Here is a 20,414-nt window from a genome sequence, read left to right as displayed (position 1 = left end):
GGGGTGAACCCAAAATGACTCACCCCTGGACTGAAAACAAAAATGAGCTGAATCTGTTTGGGGGTACCACCCCTAGTGAATCGTTCAACATAAATAATTCTCTAAAATTGATGGCAACTCGAACATCCAAATATGTAAACCCACTAAGGACTCGCCTAAACCGCCGTAGGCTTTTGGGCACATAAAACCTACCCTCAAAAAGAAGAAGCTCAGGCTGCCTAATTAATCTGATATCCAGACAATGTTCCATATTTTCTCAACAATCCTATTAGAGAAGGGCCAGAAATATCCTGTTGTGTCAGATATACTAAAACATTATTAACATACAGTGACATTTTATGCTGGACCCCATCAACGTTGAATCCATGTATCCCCTGATAATCACGAATAGTCTGGGTGAGAGGTTCAATGGCTATGTCAAATATGAGAGGCGATAGAGAGCACCCCTGTCGTGTTCCACTTGACACTGAGAAAGCAGATATGAGTCGATAATTAATCCAAATATATGATTTAGGGGACATATAGAGGGCTCACACCCATTTATCAAATTTCTCTGCAAACCCAAACTTCTCCAACACCTGGAAGAAGCCACTGAGTCCTGTTGAATGCCTTATTGGCATCCAGGGCCACAATAGCCCAGGCATGGATTATTTAGGCATGTGGTAGAGTTAATCTTCCCCAAAATTAAGACAACTTTTCCTATATTCAGAAATTTGAAAGTAGGCAGCTCCGAAGATCTCTGAAGATTGTTGAATTGTATCCTCCAGATTCTTGACATATATAATTTATTTTGTTTGCAAAGAACGTAGTTCTCACTATCAAAATCTGATTAAATACACCTCCATCCATGTGAGGAGGAATGCAGAAGGTCATTAGAATATCCTTAATATTGTTCTATGTTACCAGAATTCCAGAGGAAAAATATTATATCTTGGCCTCATCAATTGTTTTTTTAACATATAGTCTAACTATGAAAGTTTATCTATATCCAGTTTAGATATATGCCAATAATATTCTTAAAGTCAGATTTAAAGTCTGGCAACCACAGATAGAGGACTGGGGATGGGATTTTTTCCCTTGGAAATCAAAGAGCTGCAGGAGGAATCCAAATGTGTGGATGCTTGTATTGCCTATGTCTACCTCAATGTTCTAGATGTCTGGATTTGAGAAGCAAATTTCTTCAGAGAATAAGGAAACTGGTTCCTGATTCCACATTGAGCTATTTCTTAAGTGAGCAATTTAATCCAAGCTTAATCCATGTTATTCTTCCATGTATTAACCATGGTAGCTTCTGGTTCTTGTATCTTTTCCATCTCTTGAATCTTCATTGCTTCCTCAAATTTTATAGGTTTATTCTATATCTGGTTTGGGTCATGACTTATCTTTCAAGTTCTCAAAGCTCTGCGTGAATCATCACCACAAATTTAAGAAAATAATTGTCAGTCCAAGGTACTGGGGATATCACCATATCATTTATTTATTTTATTTATTTACATCTTTTTATATACCGACCTTCCTTGACAGATATTAAGTCTGTTAACAATATAGCAATAAATTCCCATTCACTTATAATAAAACAAGCATAAAACTATAAATCTAATACAATAAAATGAGTACAATAAATAAGTGCAATACCTTAAATAAATCTAAAACAATAAAACCTAAACTAAGCTAATAAAACAAATGTACACAGTCTAAACTTAAGACTAATATTCATTAGAATGAATAGACTCAGGGTACTATTAATTCCTATTACAAATGGTTCAGACCTCCGTTTTAATTATCTAAATCTATCAAACGGTAGTCAGCTTCTAATCCCTCTCCCAGCTCTTAAACTTCCTTGTCTTCTTAATCTCCCTATCTATTTATCACCCACAATTTCCTAGTTAAACGGCAGAACAGCTAGACTTGTGACTAGAGATTCTGAATAATCCATATTAACATCATCATAATAAAATAAAATCAAAGGTGTCTCCAGTTAATAGGTGGGACCTACCAATTTGCTAAGAAAGACCTAATACAAACATATAGCTGCAATAAAATCATATGTTTGATGCATATATTAATGAACGTTAAAATCCCCCAATACAAAAACATTATAAAGATCAAGTTTCAAATCAGATGGAAAATCTGCTAAATCAAAGTGGTAAGAAGCAACCTTCCCTGGGGCCATGATAAATAACAATCAAACCTTATTGGTTTTGTTTCCTAGACTTTAGATACAAGCCCTCAGACCCTGTTATCTAACAAACCAGACAACTAGAAAACTGAACATTAAGATGGTAAGTTACTGTTACCACAATCCTCTCCTCTCATGGCTGGAATAGCCTACGGGAAGAAGTTGTAATGACTAAAACCATGATAGAATTCAAGCATGCTTGGGATAGATGTAGAGGAGAGTGGTAGAATGGGTAAAGAAAGCATGAGCTAGAGACATAGAAAGCTGTGTGGTAACTGGGTGTGAACCAGGAGACTACAATTCCTCGGAAACCAAATGAGTTGTTACTGGCAGGCTAGAATGGCCAGTTACTTTACAGAAAGTCCATGGGATCCTAGGAGGCAGGATATTCAAATTATTACAAAATTTGGGAGTAAGCCATGATCGATATGAGAAGGAGGGTGTTGGCATAATTATGAGAACCTGTATGCTAGTCCACCCAAGATCACAGAGAACCAAAAAGGAAATCAACAAAAAGCTAACACAGAAAAGGAGTGACAAACAGTCAAACCAAGAGTTTACATCTGGGATATACCCTTACAAGGACAGACCAGAAAAGCTGAGCAGATAGGATGAGCCAATTGATAGGGGTGTGTATTCATTTTTGCCGTATTGGTGATCCACAACGTATATTACACTATTCATTATATGCGTGGGGAGGCAAAACACATCACGACTCCCCACGTATATAACTTATTATCTGTCTAATTCGGTGTGCCCCGTGGCACGTGCTTTTCTTCGCCCCCATTAGCTAGCTATGATTTCACAAAATGGCAGCGCCCATACCCTACAGGAAAGGGTCAGACAGGTCGGCATGGATACCGGAATGCAGTGTATCAGCGCTGACATTTTGTGAAATGCACTGAATACAGACAATTGTGCTGTCATTCAGTGATTTCTTTGGAATGTATATATAGTGCTGTGCTCATATGAAGAGCCAGCACTATATATACATCAGCAAGAGGAGAGCCACGCATTTTCTTTACAGCGGTGCTGTGGAGAGGTGGGGTTGGTGTAAGAAGGCTGCACTGAGAGATAGGCTAGTTAGTAAAGAGAAAGAAAAAGTTATTCTTTATTTTGCTGCAGTGCCAGCTAGTCCTGTTTGTTTGTTTCAAGCAGTTTATTTAGGTGATCTGACTGAGACACTGTGCCATGGAGAGAAACTGCTAGCAATCACCATTAGGGTATTGTGGCTGGCTGGGAGAGATATATTTTCATCCATTTTCCTGGTGTGACAAAAATTCCAGCTTTTTTAAACTGAGTTTTTTTAATTCAAGGCACTCATTCTCTCTGTGCACTGGGCTTCACTGAGCAATGGGTAGTTTAACAGACTGAACCTTATTATTGGTTCGGTCTGTGCAGTCAAGTGCCCAGTCTGCCTCTTTTGTGCTTACAAGCAAGCAGCGCCTGTGTGCACACCACACACCTTACATTAGTGCATAGCAAGGCACCGTGACAGTGGACAGTGGGTAGGTACTACTCAGTGACATTAAATCCATAATGTCAGGGAAAGCTAGATGTAGTCGAGTGATTGGGACTGGCAGAGGAGGCACTAGTGCAACTCCCCCATTAAAGTTAAAAAGGCACCTGTTGCAATCTAAACTCTTTGTAGGGGCTGGCAGTTCCATCCCGAAAAAAATGAAATCTGACCATGATGCATCACCATCACCACCACATGTTTCTGGCCCTGTAGTTTTGGAGGTGAGGGAAGGGGAGGCAGAGTCATGCCAGACAAAATGTCGACACCCAAAAGAAGCAGGGGGACAGAAGTCTCGACTAACACTTAGTGTTGACAAGGTAGCGCAGTCACTGATTGCTTCTGATTCAGATGAAGAATCTTCTTGTGTGGGATTCTCATCAGAAACAGAAGAAGTAATAGGTGAAGAATATTCAGGAGGATCAGTTAGACCTGTCTTAGCCTCCACTTCAGTGCAGCAGGGGAGATATGAAAGTGATGAGGAGAAGCAGGAGGAGGAAGAGCAGTCAGCACAGGCACAGAGATTGACTGAGTCCCCTGGCATTGCTTCTCAGGGTGTACACACTATGTCAGCTCCAGTGGCAGCTTCCACCCCCAAGGCTTTAGAGAGGGGAGGATCATGAAAGACATCTGCGATCTGGAGCCACATTAAAGTGACGGAAGACCCGCATTTTGCTCGGTGTATTTACTGTGCCGGGGATGTTAGTAGAGGCAAGCAAATGGGACATCTAGCTAATTTTGGCATGAACCATCATATGAAGATGCAACACCCAACAAGATTACTGCCATCTGTGGATGGTGGCAGTACAAGTTGGGGGACCCCTTCCAAGCAGTATGCAGTGGTTCAAAAGCAGCAGAGTCAGCCCATGCCCTCATCCCCTTCTAGCAGTCGGGTGGCAGGCCAGCAACCCCCTGACATGTAGCAGAAGCGACAACCCACCTTGGAGGAAACTAGGTGGAGTGCGGTAACGCTATCCCAGGGTAGGAGGCAGGCAGCCTCAAAAGTTGTAACCAGGACCATTGGGAAATGATTGCCCTTAATGACCAGCCCTTGCAATTAGTGGAGAATGTGGGTTTCAAGTGTTTTCTGAAGGTCGTACTTCCAAATTACAAAGTCTCCTCCAGAACCACATTTAGTAGAAAGGTCATCCCCAGCCTGTACAAGCAGTGTCACAGTCGCATGCAAGTGCTGCTAGCTAAGGCAGAGGGAAGAGTGCATTTCACCTGTGATATCTGGACTGCCATGAATGCTGCACACTCTTACCTCTCCCTGACACCAAACTGGTGGGACCTGGCTGAGGCAGGGGCAGCCAGCAGCTCTATTACTGAACAAGTATCAGGGTGGAGGTGGGCTTTACTGCACACCCACCTGACGGACCAGGCCCATACCGCAGCCAATATTCTAGCATGCATCAGACAGATGCTGGAGGGCTGGCAACTACACCAGCGAGACAGGAAAACTCAGGCATGGATCTTTGTCACAGACAATGGTGCAAACATGGTTAAGGCAATAAATGATGGGCGCTTTAAGAACATCCAATGTTTTGCACACACTCTGCACCTGGTAGTGAAGTTAGCTCTGGGGTTGGATTCCAATGACAAAGAGAATCAATACCTACATAGGTTAATACAGAAGTGCAAGAATATAGCAGCACACTTCCACAGAAGTGTCAAGGCAGGGCAGGTTCTCTGAGAAAAGCAGACTGATTTAGAGATGCCTCACAAGCGTCTCATTCAAGACATTGCCACCCAGTGGAATTCCATCTTTATGATGATGGAGAGGTTAGTGGAGCTGCAGACACCCCTTCTTGAACTTTCTGGTACAATGGACATTGGTGTGCAGAATCCCCTAGGGCCTCATGATGGGTTAGTCATGAGTCAGCTGGTAAAAATCCTGCAGCCCTTCAAGGATCTCACGGAGGAGCTGAGTTCCAGAAGTGTCACCTTGGCTGACATCATCCCTATAGTTCATCTCCTGGATGAACATTTGGAGGCCTTTAAACAGGAAGAGGGAATGACAGTTGAGGTGCTGGATTGTCTGGACATTTTGCAGCAGCAGGTGAAAGAGAAATTAATGCCTTTAACACAAAACCGCACATACATGCTCGCCACAGTCTGCGATCCCCGTGTGAAAGAGAAACTCGCCCTACAGTACGATTGTCTCTTATTGGTTCATGGACTTTTGCTGTTAGCAAAAGTCCATGAACAGGATCGCCATTTGTAGAGACAGATTAGCCTTGAAGCAGAGGTGAAACAGCGGGCACTTCAGAGAGTTATGCTGCTAGCCCAAGCAGGAGCAGCAGTGTGTCAGCAACAGATAGTACCTCCTCCTCAACTTCAGAATGCCCAAGGCATGTTGCCCATAAAAATTCAGCTGTTGTGCAACAGGCAAGAGAGAAAGCAGCTGGCATGAGTGACTCTCAGCCAGCTCAAGCAAAGGAGACACCAGCACAGCTGTCAGTGACAAGGTATCTCTCAGAGCTGATAGAGAACATGCAGGCAGATCCGCTGCCATATTGGGCACCCAAGTGCACTGTCTTGCCACACCTACCCAAATTGGCTCAGCGATATCTGTCATGTCCACCAACCAGTGTGCCCAGTGAACGTGTCTTTTCAATGACAGGGGATATCATGAGCCCTCACCGCTCAAGGCTGGCAAAAGAGTTGATGGAAATGCTAGTGTTTTTGAAAGTAATCCTGCCTTTGCTTGGGTTTCCAAATTTTCCCTGTGAATGGCAAGATGAATAAAAGCAATTGAAAGCCTTGCAGCAGCTCCAATTGCCTCCTGTTCTCCAGATAATATAAGCAATGCAGCACATGTACCTGACCTCAAACGCTGTGCCTGACCATCCACTGCCCAGGCCATATGTCCCTACAAGGGCCTGACCTCAAATGCTGTACCTGTCCATCCACTGTCCAGGCCGTACATCCCTACCTCAAACACTGTGCCTGACCATCCACTGTCCAGGCCTTATGTTCCTACAAGGGTTTGACTTCCATTGCTTTGCCTGTCCATCCATGCCTTATGTCCCTAGGTGGGCTTGACCTCTGCCCTCAACTGATATGCCTGTCTGTCCAGGCCTTGTGCTCCTACAAGGGTTTGACTTAGATTGTAAGCCCTCTGGGGATAGGGAAATACCGACAGTACCTGAGTGTAATCGACTATGAAGTGCTGGAAACGTTTGAAAATAGCAAGATAAATAAAGAAAGAAAAAAAACCTGCTGTGCCTGTCTATCCAGGGCTTGTGTCCCTACAAGGGTGTGATCTCGATTGCTTTGCCTGTCTGTCAGGCCTTGTGTTCCTACAAGGGTTTGACTTAGATTGTAAGCCCTCTGGGGACAGGGAAGTACCTACAGTACCTGAATGTAATCGACTATGAAGTGCTGGAAACGTTTGAAAATAGCAAGATAAATAAATAAAGAAGAAAAACCTGCTTTGCCTGTCCATCCAGGTCTTATGTCCCTAGGTGGGATTGACCTCTGTCCTCGATTGCTGTGCCTGTCTGTCCAGGTCTTGTGTTCCTACAAGGTTTGACTTAGATTGTAAGCCCTCTGGGGATAGGGAAATGCCAAGAGTACCTGAATGCAATCGACTATAAAGTGCTGGAAACGTTTGAAAATAGAAAGATAAGTAAATTAAAAAAAAACCTGCTGTGCCTGTCCATCCCAGGCTTATGTCCATACGTGGGCTTGACTCTGTCCTCGACTGCTGTGCCTGTTCGTCCAGGCACTTTATCCCTAAGAACATAAGAACATAACATGCCATACTGGGTCAGACCAAGGTTCCATCAAGCCCAGCATCCTGTTTCCAACAGTGGGCAAACCAGGCCATAAGAACCTGGCAAGTACCCAAAAACTAAATCTATTCCATATTACCGATGCTAGTAGTAGCAGAGGCTATTTTCTAAGTCAACTTAAATTAATAGCAGGTAATGGACTTGTCCTCCAAGAACTTATCCAATCCTTTTTTAAACATAGCTATACTAACTGCACTAAGCACATCCTCTGGCAACAAATTCCAGAGTTTAATTGTGCGTTGAGTGAAAAAGAACTTTCTCCGATTAGTTTTAAATGTGCCACATGCTAACTTCATGGAGTGCCCCCTAGTCTTTCTAATGTCCGAAAGAGTATATAACCAATTCACACCTACCTGTTCCAGACCTCTCATGATTTTAAACACCTCTATCATATCCCCCCTCAGCCGTCTCTTCTCCAAGCTGAAAAGTCCTAACCTCTTTAGTCTTTCCTCATAGTGGAGCTGTTCCATTCCCCTTATCATTTTGTTAGCTCTTCTCTGTACCTTCTCCATCGCAATTATATCTTTTATGAGATTCGGCAACCAGAATTGTACGCAGTATTCAAGGTGCGGTCTCACCATGGAGTGAAACAGAGGCATTATGACATTTTCCATTTTATTCACCATTCCCTTCCTAATAATTCCCAACATTCTGTTTGCTTTTTTGACTGCCGCAGCACACTGAACCGACAATTTCAATGTGTTATCCACTATGACGCCTAGATCACTTTCTTGGGTTGTAGCACCTAATATGGAACCTAACATTGTGAAACTATAGCATGGGTTATTTTTCCCTATATGCATCACCTTGCACTTATCCACATTAAATTTCAACTGCCATTCGGATGCCCAATTTTCCAGTCTCACAAGGTCTTCCTGCAATTCCTACAAGTGTTTGACCTCTATTGCTGTGCCTGTCAGTCCAGGCCTTATGTCCCTAGGTGGGATTGTCTCTGTCCTCGACTGCTGTACCTATCCGTCCAGGCCTTATGTTCCTACAAGTGTTTGACCTCTGTCCTGGAATGCTGTGCTTGTTTGTCCAGGCCTTATGTCCAGTCCTAATGGCTGAACCCTCGTTGCAAAGAGAAACTTCAGACTCTGGCAATTTAAACTAGTAATCCTTCACAGCATGGATCCTTAAATAAAACAAACAGTTTTCTTTAGTTTCAGGTCAGAGATGAGAACTTCCTCCATCTTGCTTATGAAGTCATGATCTGTTTGCAAATGATTAAATCCTAGCAATTTGTATCATTTTACACTCTGTTAGCCAATCCATTCCAGGGAGCCCTTTCCTGCTCAAAGAAAGGGAACTCTCCCCGGTGTTGCAGCCTATTTCTTAGTACCTGTTGACCCATGTTCAGAACGAGAAGAGATCTCCAAGGCACTTAGACTGTGGCAAACACAGTGAGAACATGCTCACAGTAAGACCCTGCTCCATGTCGCCACGCTTTAAAGGCTCGTGCTCTACTCTAGGGGCCAACCTATTGCAGGGAAGCCCTTTCCTGCTCTTAGGAAAAAGAACTCTCCAAGATGTTGCAGCCTCTCTCTTAGGACCTGTTGACCCATGTTGAACCGATGTTCACATGCACCTTCATCGCCTCAGCCTTGAAAACTCTCATTTGTATATTCAAGTTTCATATCTCGAAAATGCCAGGAAGAGTGCAGATGATAGCACATAAAAGTCTAACAACTTTTAAAAAGAAACTAAAGACATGGCTGTTCAGCCAAGCCTTCCCCTCTACAAACTCCATTGCCTGATCTAGAATTGTTCACCACACATCTCTGTAAACAAAACTCTCCAAATTTTTCATGCCTAATATCCATTAAAGAGAGGTTGGCCCCTTGCCCCCTCTTCTGTATATAGTATTTATTCTATTTTATTTCATTTTATTTATATATTTATTACTCCGTTCACCCCTTCTTTATTTTCCTACTCCAAGTTAAGGCTTCCTTGTTATAATGTAACTGTATGCTCTGTATCTCTTTGATTGGTTAATTGTATATTCTGCTTAGTTCATTGTAAACCGAATTGATTTGATTTGTATCAAGAAAGTCGGTATATAAAAGCCTTAATAAATAAATAAAATAAATAAATAAAATATCAAACCTTGATTCTTCTTAAGTATAATTCATCTGTATGTACTGTCTTCTATCTGTGTTGCAAGGTGCCAAGCATGCTTTATTAGTACTTCTTCTTAGCTTTGGAATAGTAAAGTTCTTCAAAGCCTCTGTTTCTACTAACACAACAGCTGGCATTTGGGATTTTACTTCACTTGGTGAAGTCCTTTTTATTAGTGTTTTACCTCCGGTCATTTCTTCCATTTTGAAATCAGCCTCTTTCTATGCCAAGCAGTACTCTGACTGCTTTCCGGCCAGCTGTCTTTTGTCAAGGATATTCTCACACTAAAGTTACTCGGGGTCCTGTGTGTAGCCTGCCTTTATCTACCCTCTGACCCATGCCATTTTGAAATCAGCCTCTTTCTATGCCAAGCAGTACTCTGACTGCTTTCTGGCCTACCTGTCTTTTGTCAAGGATATTCTCACACTAACGTTCCTCGGGGTCCTGTGTGTAGCTTGCCTGTTTCTACCCTCTGACCCATGTTGAACCGCTGTTTAGGTGCAAACCCATTCTAGGGAGCCCTTTCCTGCTCATAGGAAAGGGAACTCTCCCCCGGGCTCTTGTTTGAATATTTGCTACTACCACCAAAATCAGCACCCACAGATGCTCCACTCCACCCAGGCATAGTTCATCATGTTTCAGGTCCTAGCACTCGTGTTAGACTCCATGGTCCCTTTTTCAAGTCGGGTCGGGTGCACAGTACGCCCAGTTGACAGTCCCGCCACATGCTGAGCCTGGTCTTGTCTTTGCCTTATCAAACCACAGCGACCTGACTACCTCGGCTCTGCCAGCCTGTCTTGCCCCTATCAACTTTCTGCCACTCTGCCTTGCTGCCAGTCACCAGATGACTCACTCAACTCCTTGTGGTGTTCTTGCCACTATCATGGTTCCTCAGTGTGTTGGTGCTAGTCTATCTGCTTGCTATGTTCCCCCTTCATTGTGCTGTAGGATGTCAATGCCACTTGTCTTGCCACTTTGCCTGTCATGCTGCCTTCGAAGGTTCATGCATCTGTTATCGGTGCTCTCTTTTGAAGCTGTGGTGTGTTTTTGACACTCTCGCTGCTGCTTTGTGCCTCTGTTAAAGCACTCTTGCCACTTCTGGTACCCCTTTGCACCTTTACAGTGCCTTAGACTATTCATGCCACTTTGCCACAGTCTAAGTACCTTGGAGCTGTTTTGTTGTTCTGATGATTGCTCCCCAGAAGTTTCATCAAAATTGATAATAAAACCCCAATTCTGCAGCCAAAAATAGGCTGGAAATCCTTCCCCCATTGACTTTAATGGGAACCGGAAAACAAATTCACGTATTAACGTATCGGGGCGCCATACATCCGAAAGCAACTGAAATGCCCCTCGACGAATACGTAATCCGAATGCAACGAATACTTTCTGGCTGCACATCCTTACCAATTGATCTTTATCTACCATCATCAACTGCATTAGTATGTCACTCCTCACCTGGTTAATTTGGTTCCACAAGATGGCAGTGATATTCAGAATGATTTCATCCCCCGGATATTCCCTGGCATCATATCTACCCACTTTTATTACGTCATAGGTGTCATCCGGGTGTATCTGGATATTCATGATGTCAAAGACAGCAGGCACATCCCCATTCTCATCAAAGTAGACTTGCTTTTTGGATTCTGTTGTGAAATGCACAACCTTCAGATAATGGAGAATCTATTCAGTGATGAAAAAAAATCATTATCCTGAACAGGTAGATCATTTCTATAAATGTATGCAACCTTTATGAATTCCCCTATGAACAATCACCTCTACTTTTACCCCACCAGAAGTCTAATTTCCCTTTCTTATGCCTCCAGCTCCCCAGTTATCCAGCTAAAGTTGCAACCTCACCCAGATCAACCTGAATGGATGGATCCAGTCCCAGTTATGATACATTGCATGCCTGGTGGTGTCATTTTGATTTCTCTAAGACATGTAGGATTATGTGCCGAGCTCCAATTAAGGCACAGGAGGTATGTGAAATGAAGTTGAACTATTCAAAGAGTCAAAGAATATGCTTTTTTCAACATTCAAGAGTGGCTAGGGGTAATAGTTTGAAAGAAAGGCTTCAGTTTTTGGATGCAGGCATGTACATATTGCACCATATAAAATTGGTGAGTATAGATAACAGTGGTTAGCATGGAGCTTTGAAAAACATTGTCCAGTGATATGTGGTCCTTTCCAGGAGGAGAATTCAAATACATTTTTCCCTTTTTTGCCTTTTTAGGCAGACTCAATAACAACAGAAAACTAGGGATGTGCATAGATTTTTTTCGTGTCGTTTTCGTTTCAGTTTGTTATCTGTCAAACTTTGTTTTTATAATGGTTCGGGAGGTTTTTGTTTCCCTCATTTCGGAGTTAGTGCGCACTAACTTCATGTTATTTTACAGGCTTAGTGTGCACTAATTGGACTTTGGTGTGCACTAACTAGATGTTAGTGTGCATTATGTCCGTGTGCTACCTAGTTTTCTAATTTCAGAGTTAGTGCGCCCTAATAGGACAATGGAGGCAGTGTATGCAAATCTTTCTCATGTATATTCATTGTGGATATCCTGAAAACCTGGCCTGTTTGTGTATGCTCAAAGACTGGAGTTTGCCATCACTGAATTAGGCTCGTGAAGCAATGTCTGCATGGGCACTCTCACATATGTTCAATAGAGCTAAAACTTCTACTAGTTAGGAGACGCCAGTCCATTTGGTGCCGCCAGATGTCATCCACATGCATTGTCTAATTCAAGCTTCTTATAGATAGAAAATATCTAATACCATTAAAACTGAGGAGAGTGTGATCCAGTGATATATATTTCAATGTATCTATCAGAAGAACTGTAAAACTGCCACAAATTCTCAGTGTAAAAAAAGTTGTCCAATTCTGCTCCCTGTAAGCAGTTTGGCTCTTCTAATAAAATGGCAGTGGTGGCCACAGCAGGTCTGAGTGCCCAGAGTGTGTGTCAGGGGTCTCAACCAGATCCTGACCCCTGTAGTAATGTCAGAATACTGTAGGACTGTGAAGGAAGAGCCTCACTCCCCACTGGAAGGTATCACTGAATTTAAAACCTCTGCATCCATGCGATGCGGCGGAGAGTGGAAAAGAGATTTGAAGGAGTTGGAATCCCTGTGGGGTAGCCATCGCCTCATGGAGTGGTGCCAGTGGAAGGAGAGGAGAAGTCTCAGAGTTCAGAGATAGAGGTCCAGTGAGTTTGCTGATTATTAGAAGAGACAAATAGAAAAGCCTTTTTTTTTTTCCCCTGGAAAGGTTTTGCCTGTCAGAAGAAATTGCTCTTTGGACAAATGGTTCTGGAGTCCTAACTAACAGAAACAAAGGAGCTGCCTGTGGTGATTGTGAAATGTGTTAGAGAAAGTGACCTCAGAAAAAGAAGGAGAAGAGAAGCCCGCTCTACCACAAGGTATAGGGCGAGAGGTTTGGGTCCCATCGAGCTGACTGGAAATCTGTTACATTTTCAGAAAAAGTAAAAGGTTTATTTTTTTGAAAAACAACTTTGAAATTCCTGTGGCGTTTTATAGGATTCTGCTGGACTGTTGTGCAGAAAGACCCCATGAGTAGAAGCAACTCTAAAGGCCTTGACATGTACATCTTTTCCTCCCTGTAAGGGTACCAGGGAGATCATGGGGCCAAAGGATGTTTGTGACCCTTCCTGTGTGCCCCATGCCCAAGAGCTGAAAAGGACCTTAGAAAAAGTCACTATTTCATGCTTAGCCACTGAGTCTCTGTGTGAATTTGAACAGATCACCTAAGCTCCCTGTTCCTTGGGAGAGTCATTTAATTTCCCTCTGTTACAGTTCAAATCCTGGTTTATTCATTGCCTTTCTGTGTGATAATGGGGGAGTCTATCAGCCTCCGGTGCCATAATTCTAACCTCCCCATGTTTGACTGCTAGTGTCTCTCTGAAAGATCATGAAAGATCATGACCTTTCACCAGTTATACCAATTTAAAATTTATAATTAACAGTCATTTTATGCCTTCTCCCCTGGACTTTGGAAGGTTGTGTAGAAACCAGTAAAGATCTAGTTGAACATCCACATATATGTTTCAAAACCTCTAACATTATATATCAGCAGGGTCTTGTTTGCATTTAGAATTATAATAATCCCAATTACTATTTCCAATACCTGCCATGGTTTGATATTATGAATGTTGGAGTCTATTTCAAAAGTATCTTGCATGGGTCCTTCCAAAATCATGTTGTGTAGGGCATGTGCATAAGCATAAACAGCCAGGTAAGCATGATAGGTACCGCTTAAATCAGTGAACTGAAAGATTGCTGGGTCACCTGTGCATGGGATAATGTTATCCCCTGTCACCACGTGATTCAGGTTCTGCCCCTTCCATTGACACCCAAATTCCTTTTCCCAGAAGAGTTTGGCAAAGGTGGCCCATGGGTGTGCAGAAAGCCAAATGTGGTAGAGGAAATTAGTGAATTGGGGGATGTCACTGGTGGATCCCATCAACACCAAGCTGCCATTGAGAAGCCTCCAGGACTCCCTGGTGAACATATTAGTGTTCATTTCAAATGCAGCTGAGAAGACCCAGACCTTGGCAGCAATGTTCTTGAGGGAAAGGAGCTCCAGCAAAGGCTTGAAGTGGACTTCATAGCAGAGGCAGACAATCACACTTGCTGAGGACTGGTGAATCACTTCTGCCACTTTCAGCAGCCTCTCTCTGGGGTAGTGATCATCAATTTTCTCCAGAAAAGCCACACAACCACCATTCTCCACCACCTCCTGCTGTAACGTCTGACTTTGCAGGCTGGAAAGATCTGCATTGGAAATCAAGATTCCTACCCATGTCCAGTTGAAGTGGTGAAGCAGCTGGGAAATAGCTCTGGGCTGCAGGGTGCCTGAAGGGAAGGTGCGCAGGAAAGATGGGAACTGGAGCTTATCACTCAGCATTGGGTGCTGTGATGAGAAGCTGATCTGAAAAGAAAAATAGTGGAATGTGTTCTAAACATCAAAATCACAGAACATATAGAAAGACATGGTTTAATGGAACAAAGTCAGTATGGCTTTACCCAAGGCAAGTCTTGCCTCACAAATCTGCTTCACTTTTTTGAAGGAGTTAATAAACATGTGGATAAAGTTGAACTGGTAGTTGTAGTGTACTTGGATTTTCAGAAGGCATTTGACAAAGTTCCTCATGAGAGGCTTCTAGGAAAAGTAAAAAGTGATGGGATAGGTAGTGATGTTCTTTCGTGGACTGCAAACTGGCTAAAAGACAGGAAACAGAGAGTAGGATTAAATGGACAATTTTCTCAGTGGAAGGGAGTGGGGAGTGCCTCAGGGATCTTTATTGGGACCCTTACTTTTCAATATATTTATAAATGATCTGGAAAGAAATACGAAGAGTGAGATAATCAAATTTGCAGATGATACAAAATTGTTCAGAGTAGTTAAATCACAAGCAGATTGTGATAAATTGCAGGAAGACCTTGTGAGACTGGAAAATCGGGCATCAAAATGGCAGATGAAATTTAATGTGGATAAGTGCAAGGTGATGCATATAGGGAAAAATAACCCATGCTATAGTTTCACAATGTTAGGTTCCATATTAGGTGCTATAACTCAAGAAAGAGATCTAGGCGTCATAGTGGATAACACATTGAAATTGTCGGTTCAGTGTGCTGCGGCAGTCAAAAAAGCAAACAATGTTGGGAATTATTAGAAAGGGAATGGTGAATAAAACGGAAAATGTAATCATGCCTCTGTATCGCTCCATGGTGAGACTGCACCTTGAATACTGTGTACAATTCTGTTTGCCGCATCTCAAAAAAGATATAATTGCGATGGAGAAGGTACAGAGAAGGGCTACCAAAATGATAAGGGGAATGGAACAGCTCCCCTATGAGGAAAGACTAAAGAGGTTAGGACTTTTCAGCTTGGAGAAGAGACGGCTGAGGAGGGATATGATAGAGGTGTTTAAAATCATGAGAGGTCTAGAACGGGTAGATGTGAATCAGTTATTTACTCTTTCGGATAATAGAAAGACTAGGGGGCACTCCATGAAGTTAGCGTGTGGCACATTTAAAACTAATCAGAGAAAGTTCTTTTTTACTCAACGCACAATTAAACTCTGGAATTTGTTGCCAGAGGATGTGGTTAGTGCAGTTAGTATAGCTGTGTTTAAAAAAGGATTGGATAAGTTCTTGGAGGAGAAGTCCATTACCTGCTATTAATTAAGTTGACTTAGAAAATAGCCACTGCTATTACTAGCAATGGTAAGATGGAATAGACTTAGTTTTTTGGGTACTTGCCAGGTTCTTATGGCCTGGATTGGCCACTGTTGGAAACAGGATGCTGGGCTTGATGGACCCTTGGTCTGACTCAGTATGGCATGTTCTTATGTTCTTATGGTCTTATATATTTTCACAGGAAGCATGACACATATTAGTAACTTGGAGAGAAATGGTAAGAGTTTTTTAATGTTTCCATTTCAACTGCAGTCTGAGCCTATCCTGTGTTTTGCCTTCTTAGATCTATGGACATGTAATTCCAGTTTCTAAGACATGAAGGAACTGGAATTCAATGAGGGAATAATTGACAGTGAAGATGAGATGGAATCAAATGGTATCCCAATGACTCTTTGACAGAAACATAGAAGAATTTCATACCTGTGGGATCCTGTAAACCCCAAGTATCCTGGCTATGACCTCAGACACTGAAGAATAGAGCTCCCCAATGACGCCTGCCAGAGTCGGTTGAGCCTCACACTTATAATTCAGAAATGTTTGGTTTTCCCCCGACAATAGCAGCAGAGTGTGTTGGAGAGCGAGTACCTCTGAAGAACAAGTGTCCATGAAATGGAAGCCCAGGGTGTTGTTTGGCAGCAGATGCTTGTTCTGATTAATTTCTTCAATGGCAAACATGATGGCCAATATGTGACGATAATACCGAATCTGAAATCTGTTGGGAATAAACCAACCTGCTGTCATGATATTATTCTGCTATTTATATAACTTTTATCCTGCCTTACCCAAAGTGGCTCGCAATTAAAAATAAATCAAATCATCAAACAAAATACATTTCAGAAAACTACAATAAATGTCAAAATAATAAACAAAAAAGCAAGCAAACATCTTCCACTGAATTAACAAAATTAAAATAGTCAACTAAAATATATTAAACAATAACTATCCAAAAAAGTTAATCTAAACACAGCCAACATAATAGGCCGGATTTTAAGAGTTACCCGCGGGTGTAGATTTGTGCACGCAACCCAGTGCATACAAATCTACGCCCGAGTTTATAACATGCGCGCACAGCCGCGTGCATGTTATAAAATCCAGGGTCGGTGCGCGCAAGGGGGTGCACAATTGTGCAACTTGCCCTCGCCGAGCCATGCAGCCTTCCTCCATTCCCTCCGAGGCCACTCCGAAATAGGAACAGCTTTGGAGGGAACTTTCCTTCCACCTCCCACCTTCCCCTCTCTTCCCCTACCTAACCTAACTCCCCCCCCCTTACCTTTATCTTATAAGTTGCGCCTGCCTCCGGGCAACGGCCAGCCAATGGCCGGGCTGCGATCCTGGGCACAGCGGCAAATGGCCGCTGTGCCTGGAGGCCCCACCCATTCCCTGCCCCTTTTTTTGAGCCCCTGGACATACACTCGTCCTGGGGCTCGGAGCACGCGGGAGCAGGTTTAAAAGGGTTATGTGAGTAACCCTTTTAAAATCCACCCCAATATGTTGAAATCATAGACAAAATTCTTAGAGGGAAAACAGTGTTAAAAGCTGCAGAAAACAAAGAAATATAGAATAGCTTGTATCAATAGAATCCTCCCTCCTTTCTAATAACCATACAACCATTACATAGAACCGAATATAGATCAGATATTTCATTGGCATGTGGTTTTATTATAGAGGTTTCACATTTGCATAGATAAGAACCTAAGAATTGCCAGGCTGGGGCAGACCAAACCCAGCATCCTATCTCTAACAGGGGCCATGAATTTGTGACTAATAGCACAGAGCGACACGTACTACCTTTAACAGGGGGTAACCTGCATGGAGCGGCAGTTACTACCCTTAACAAAAGGCATGGGGTAACCTGCACGAAGCAGCAGTTACTACCCTTGACATAAGGCATGGGGGATCCTGCACGGAGCGGCAGTTACTTCCCTTAACAAAAGGTATAGGAGAACCTGCACGGAGTGGCAGTTACTTCCCTTAACAGAAGGCATGGGGGTGAGCCTCATGGAGTGGCAGTTACTTCCTTTAACAAAAGGCATGAGGGTGACCTCCATAGAGCAACAGTTACTTCCCTTAACAAAAGGCATGAGGGTGACCTGCATGGAGCAACAGTTACTTCCCTTAACAAAAGGCATGGGGGTGACTTGTACGGAGCGGCAGTTACTTCCCTTAACAGAAGGCATGGGGGAACCTGCATGGAGCGGCAGTTACTACCATGAACAACTTGCTGGGCAGACTGGATGGATCATTTGGTTTTTATCTGCCGTCATTACTTCCTTATTATCATGACTGATTACATCATTACATAGTAATATAGTTGACTATGGCAGAAAAAAATCTGGCCCATTCTGTCTTCCCAGTCTTTCGATCCACACTAAGAATACTTCCCTGCTGTCAGCCACAGATTTCTCTTTATCCAGGTCAGTTTTTTTGTATTTCACCATTTTGCATAGAAAATCATTCAAAATCCCTACTTCTTTACCTCCGGAATGCATTTCCCTAACTCCTAAACTTTGTAGTAATCTAAGTAGCCTGCAACACTATTGTAGCTATTACCCAAACATTTAGTCCCTTAGGCCCCTGAGTAGCCTCACAGACAGACCCAGCTACTTGCATGTCTGCTTGCAACCAGCCAGAGAGGCACAGCTGCTAGTCTGATGCTGTCATCACAGTCTACACTAAGTAGCCACCATTACTGTGTACTCTGCCAGAGAAACCTGGCAATATAGTTGTCATTTTTTATGCTAGGTAGGGATACTATGATAAAATGAGAATTATGGTTAGGAAAAAAACTGAAAAAAAAACAACTGCAAAGGTTAAGAGTTTATATTAGACATGGATATTATTTAAAAATACCATCTTGGAACCCCACAAGAGATTTATTCCATACATTAAAAAAGGTGGAAGGAAGACCAAATGACTGATAAAATGATTAAAATGTGGGGAGAGAGAGAGAGAGACTATTCTAGCCTAAAGAACATCTTTCAAAAAATAGAAAAGGGACCCAAATGAAGAAAACAAGAAACAGCAAAAGTACTGGCAAGTCAGATGCAAAGCATTCATAAGGAAGTCAAAGACTGAATTTGAAAAGAAGCTTGCTGTGGAAGCAAAAACTCATAATAAAAACATTTTCAAGTACATTCAAAGCAAAAAGCCTTTGAAGGAGTCAGATCATTAGATGATTGAGGGGTAAAAGGGGCACTAAGGGAGGACAAGGCCATAGGGAAGAGATTAAATAAATTCTTTCCTTTTGTGTTTACTGAGGAAGATATAAGGTAGAAACCAGAAGTGATAGTTAAAGGGAATGATTCAGAGGCAACAAAACAAATCTCTGTGAACCTGGGAGATGAAATAGGGCAAATTCAAAAAATAAAGAGAAGCAAATCACCTGGACCAGATGGTATACATCCCAGAGTGCTGAAGAACTGAAAAATTAAACTGCAGATGTACTATTAGTAATATATAAACTATCAATAAAATCAGCTATGCAACATGAAGATTTGAGGTGGCCAATGTAACATCAATTTTTAAAAAGGATTTCCAGAATCCAGGAAATTACAAGCTGGTGAGGCTGATGACAGTGCTGGGAAAATTGGTTGAAACTATTATAAAGAATAATATTACTGAACATATAGATAGTCATAGTTTAATGGGACAAAGTCAATATGGATTTAGCCAAGTGAAGTCTTGCCTCACAAATCTTGAAAGGTGTGAATAAACATGTGGATAAAGATGAGCCAGTTGATACAGTGTTTCTGGATTTTCATAAAGCATTTGACAAAATACCTCGTGAGAGGCTCTTAAGGCAATTAAAAAGTCTTGTGATAGGAGGCAATGTTCTATTGTGAACTGAGAACTGGTTAAAACATTTAGGGCTAAATGGTCAATTTTCTCAAAGCACAAAGGTGAATATTAGAGAGCCCTGTGGATCTATAAGGGGGCCAATGCTTTATAACATATTTATAACTGACCTAGAGATGGGAATAATGGCTGAGGTAATCACATTTTCTGGTGATATAAAATTATTCAAAGTTGTTAAATCACATGAGGATTGTGAGAAATTGCAAGAGGACTTTGCAAGACTGAGAGATTGGGCATCCAAATGGCAGGTTGACATGTAATGTGGACAAGTGCAAAGTGATGCACACAGAGAAAAACAACCAAAATTATAGCTACACAATGTAAGGTTCCACATTGGGAGTCACCACCCAGGAAAAGGATATAGGTATCATCGTGGATAATATGTTGAAATCCTCTGCACAGTGTGTGGCAGCGTCCAATAAAGCAAATAGAATGCTTGGAATTATTAGGAAAGAAATGCAGAATAAAACAGAGAATATCATAATTCCTCTGTATCTCGCTATGGTGAAGACTGCACCTTAAGAATTGTGTGCAATTCTGATCACCACATCTCAAAAAAGGTTTGGTGAATTAGAAATGGTACAGAAAAGAGAAACCAAAATGTTAAAGGGGATGGAACAGCTCCCCTATGAGGAAAGGCTAAAGAGATTAGGGCACTTCAGGCTGGAAAGAGACAGCTGAGAGGAGATATGATAAAAATCTATAAAATATGAGTGGAGTGGAACATTTAAAC

The 20,414-nt window shown here is 42.2% G+C and overlaps 1 protein-coding gene across 1 annotated transcript in view; it reads right to left on the bottom strand.

The window, feature by feature from the left end:
- The window catches only part of LOC115077548 (vomeronasal type-2 receptor 26-like), a 31,737-nt gene that overhangs the window by 10,269 nt on the left and 1,054 nt on the right, over positions 1–20,414 (bottom strand). The window contains exons 3-5 of the mRNA XM_029579841.1: positions 16,247–16,538; positions 13,752–14,555; positions 11,069–11,293 (exon numbers count right to left, since the gene is read on the bottom strand). Of these exons, the coding sequence (XP_029435701.1) occupies positions 11,069–11,293; positions 13,752–14,555; positions 16,247–16,538 (1,321 nt within the window). The remainder of the gene's footprint in view (positions 1–11,068; positions 11,294–13,751; positions 14,556–16,246; positions 16,539–20,414) is intronic.

Source organism: Rhinatrema bivittatum, chromosome 16, assembly GCF_901001135.1.
Source record: "Rhinatrema bivittatum chromosome 16, aRhiBiv1.1, whole genome shotgun sequence".
Taxonomy (NCBI): Eukaryota; Metazoa; Chordata; class Amphibia; order Gymnophiona; family Rhinatrematidae; genus Rhinatrema; species Rhinatrema bivittatum.
Note: the sequence above shows the minus strand (reverse complement) of the source record. Positions and strands in the feature narration are given on the sequence as shown.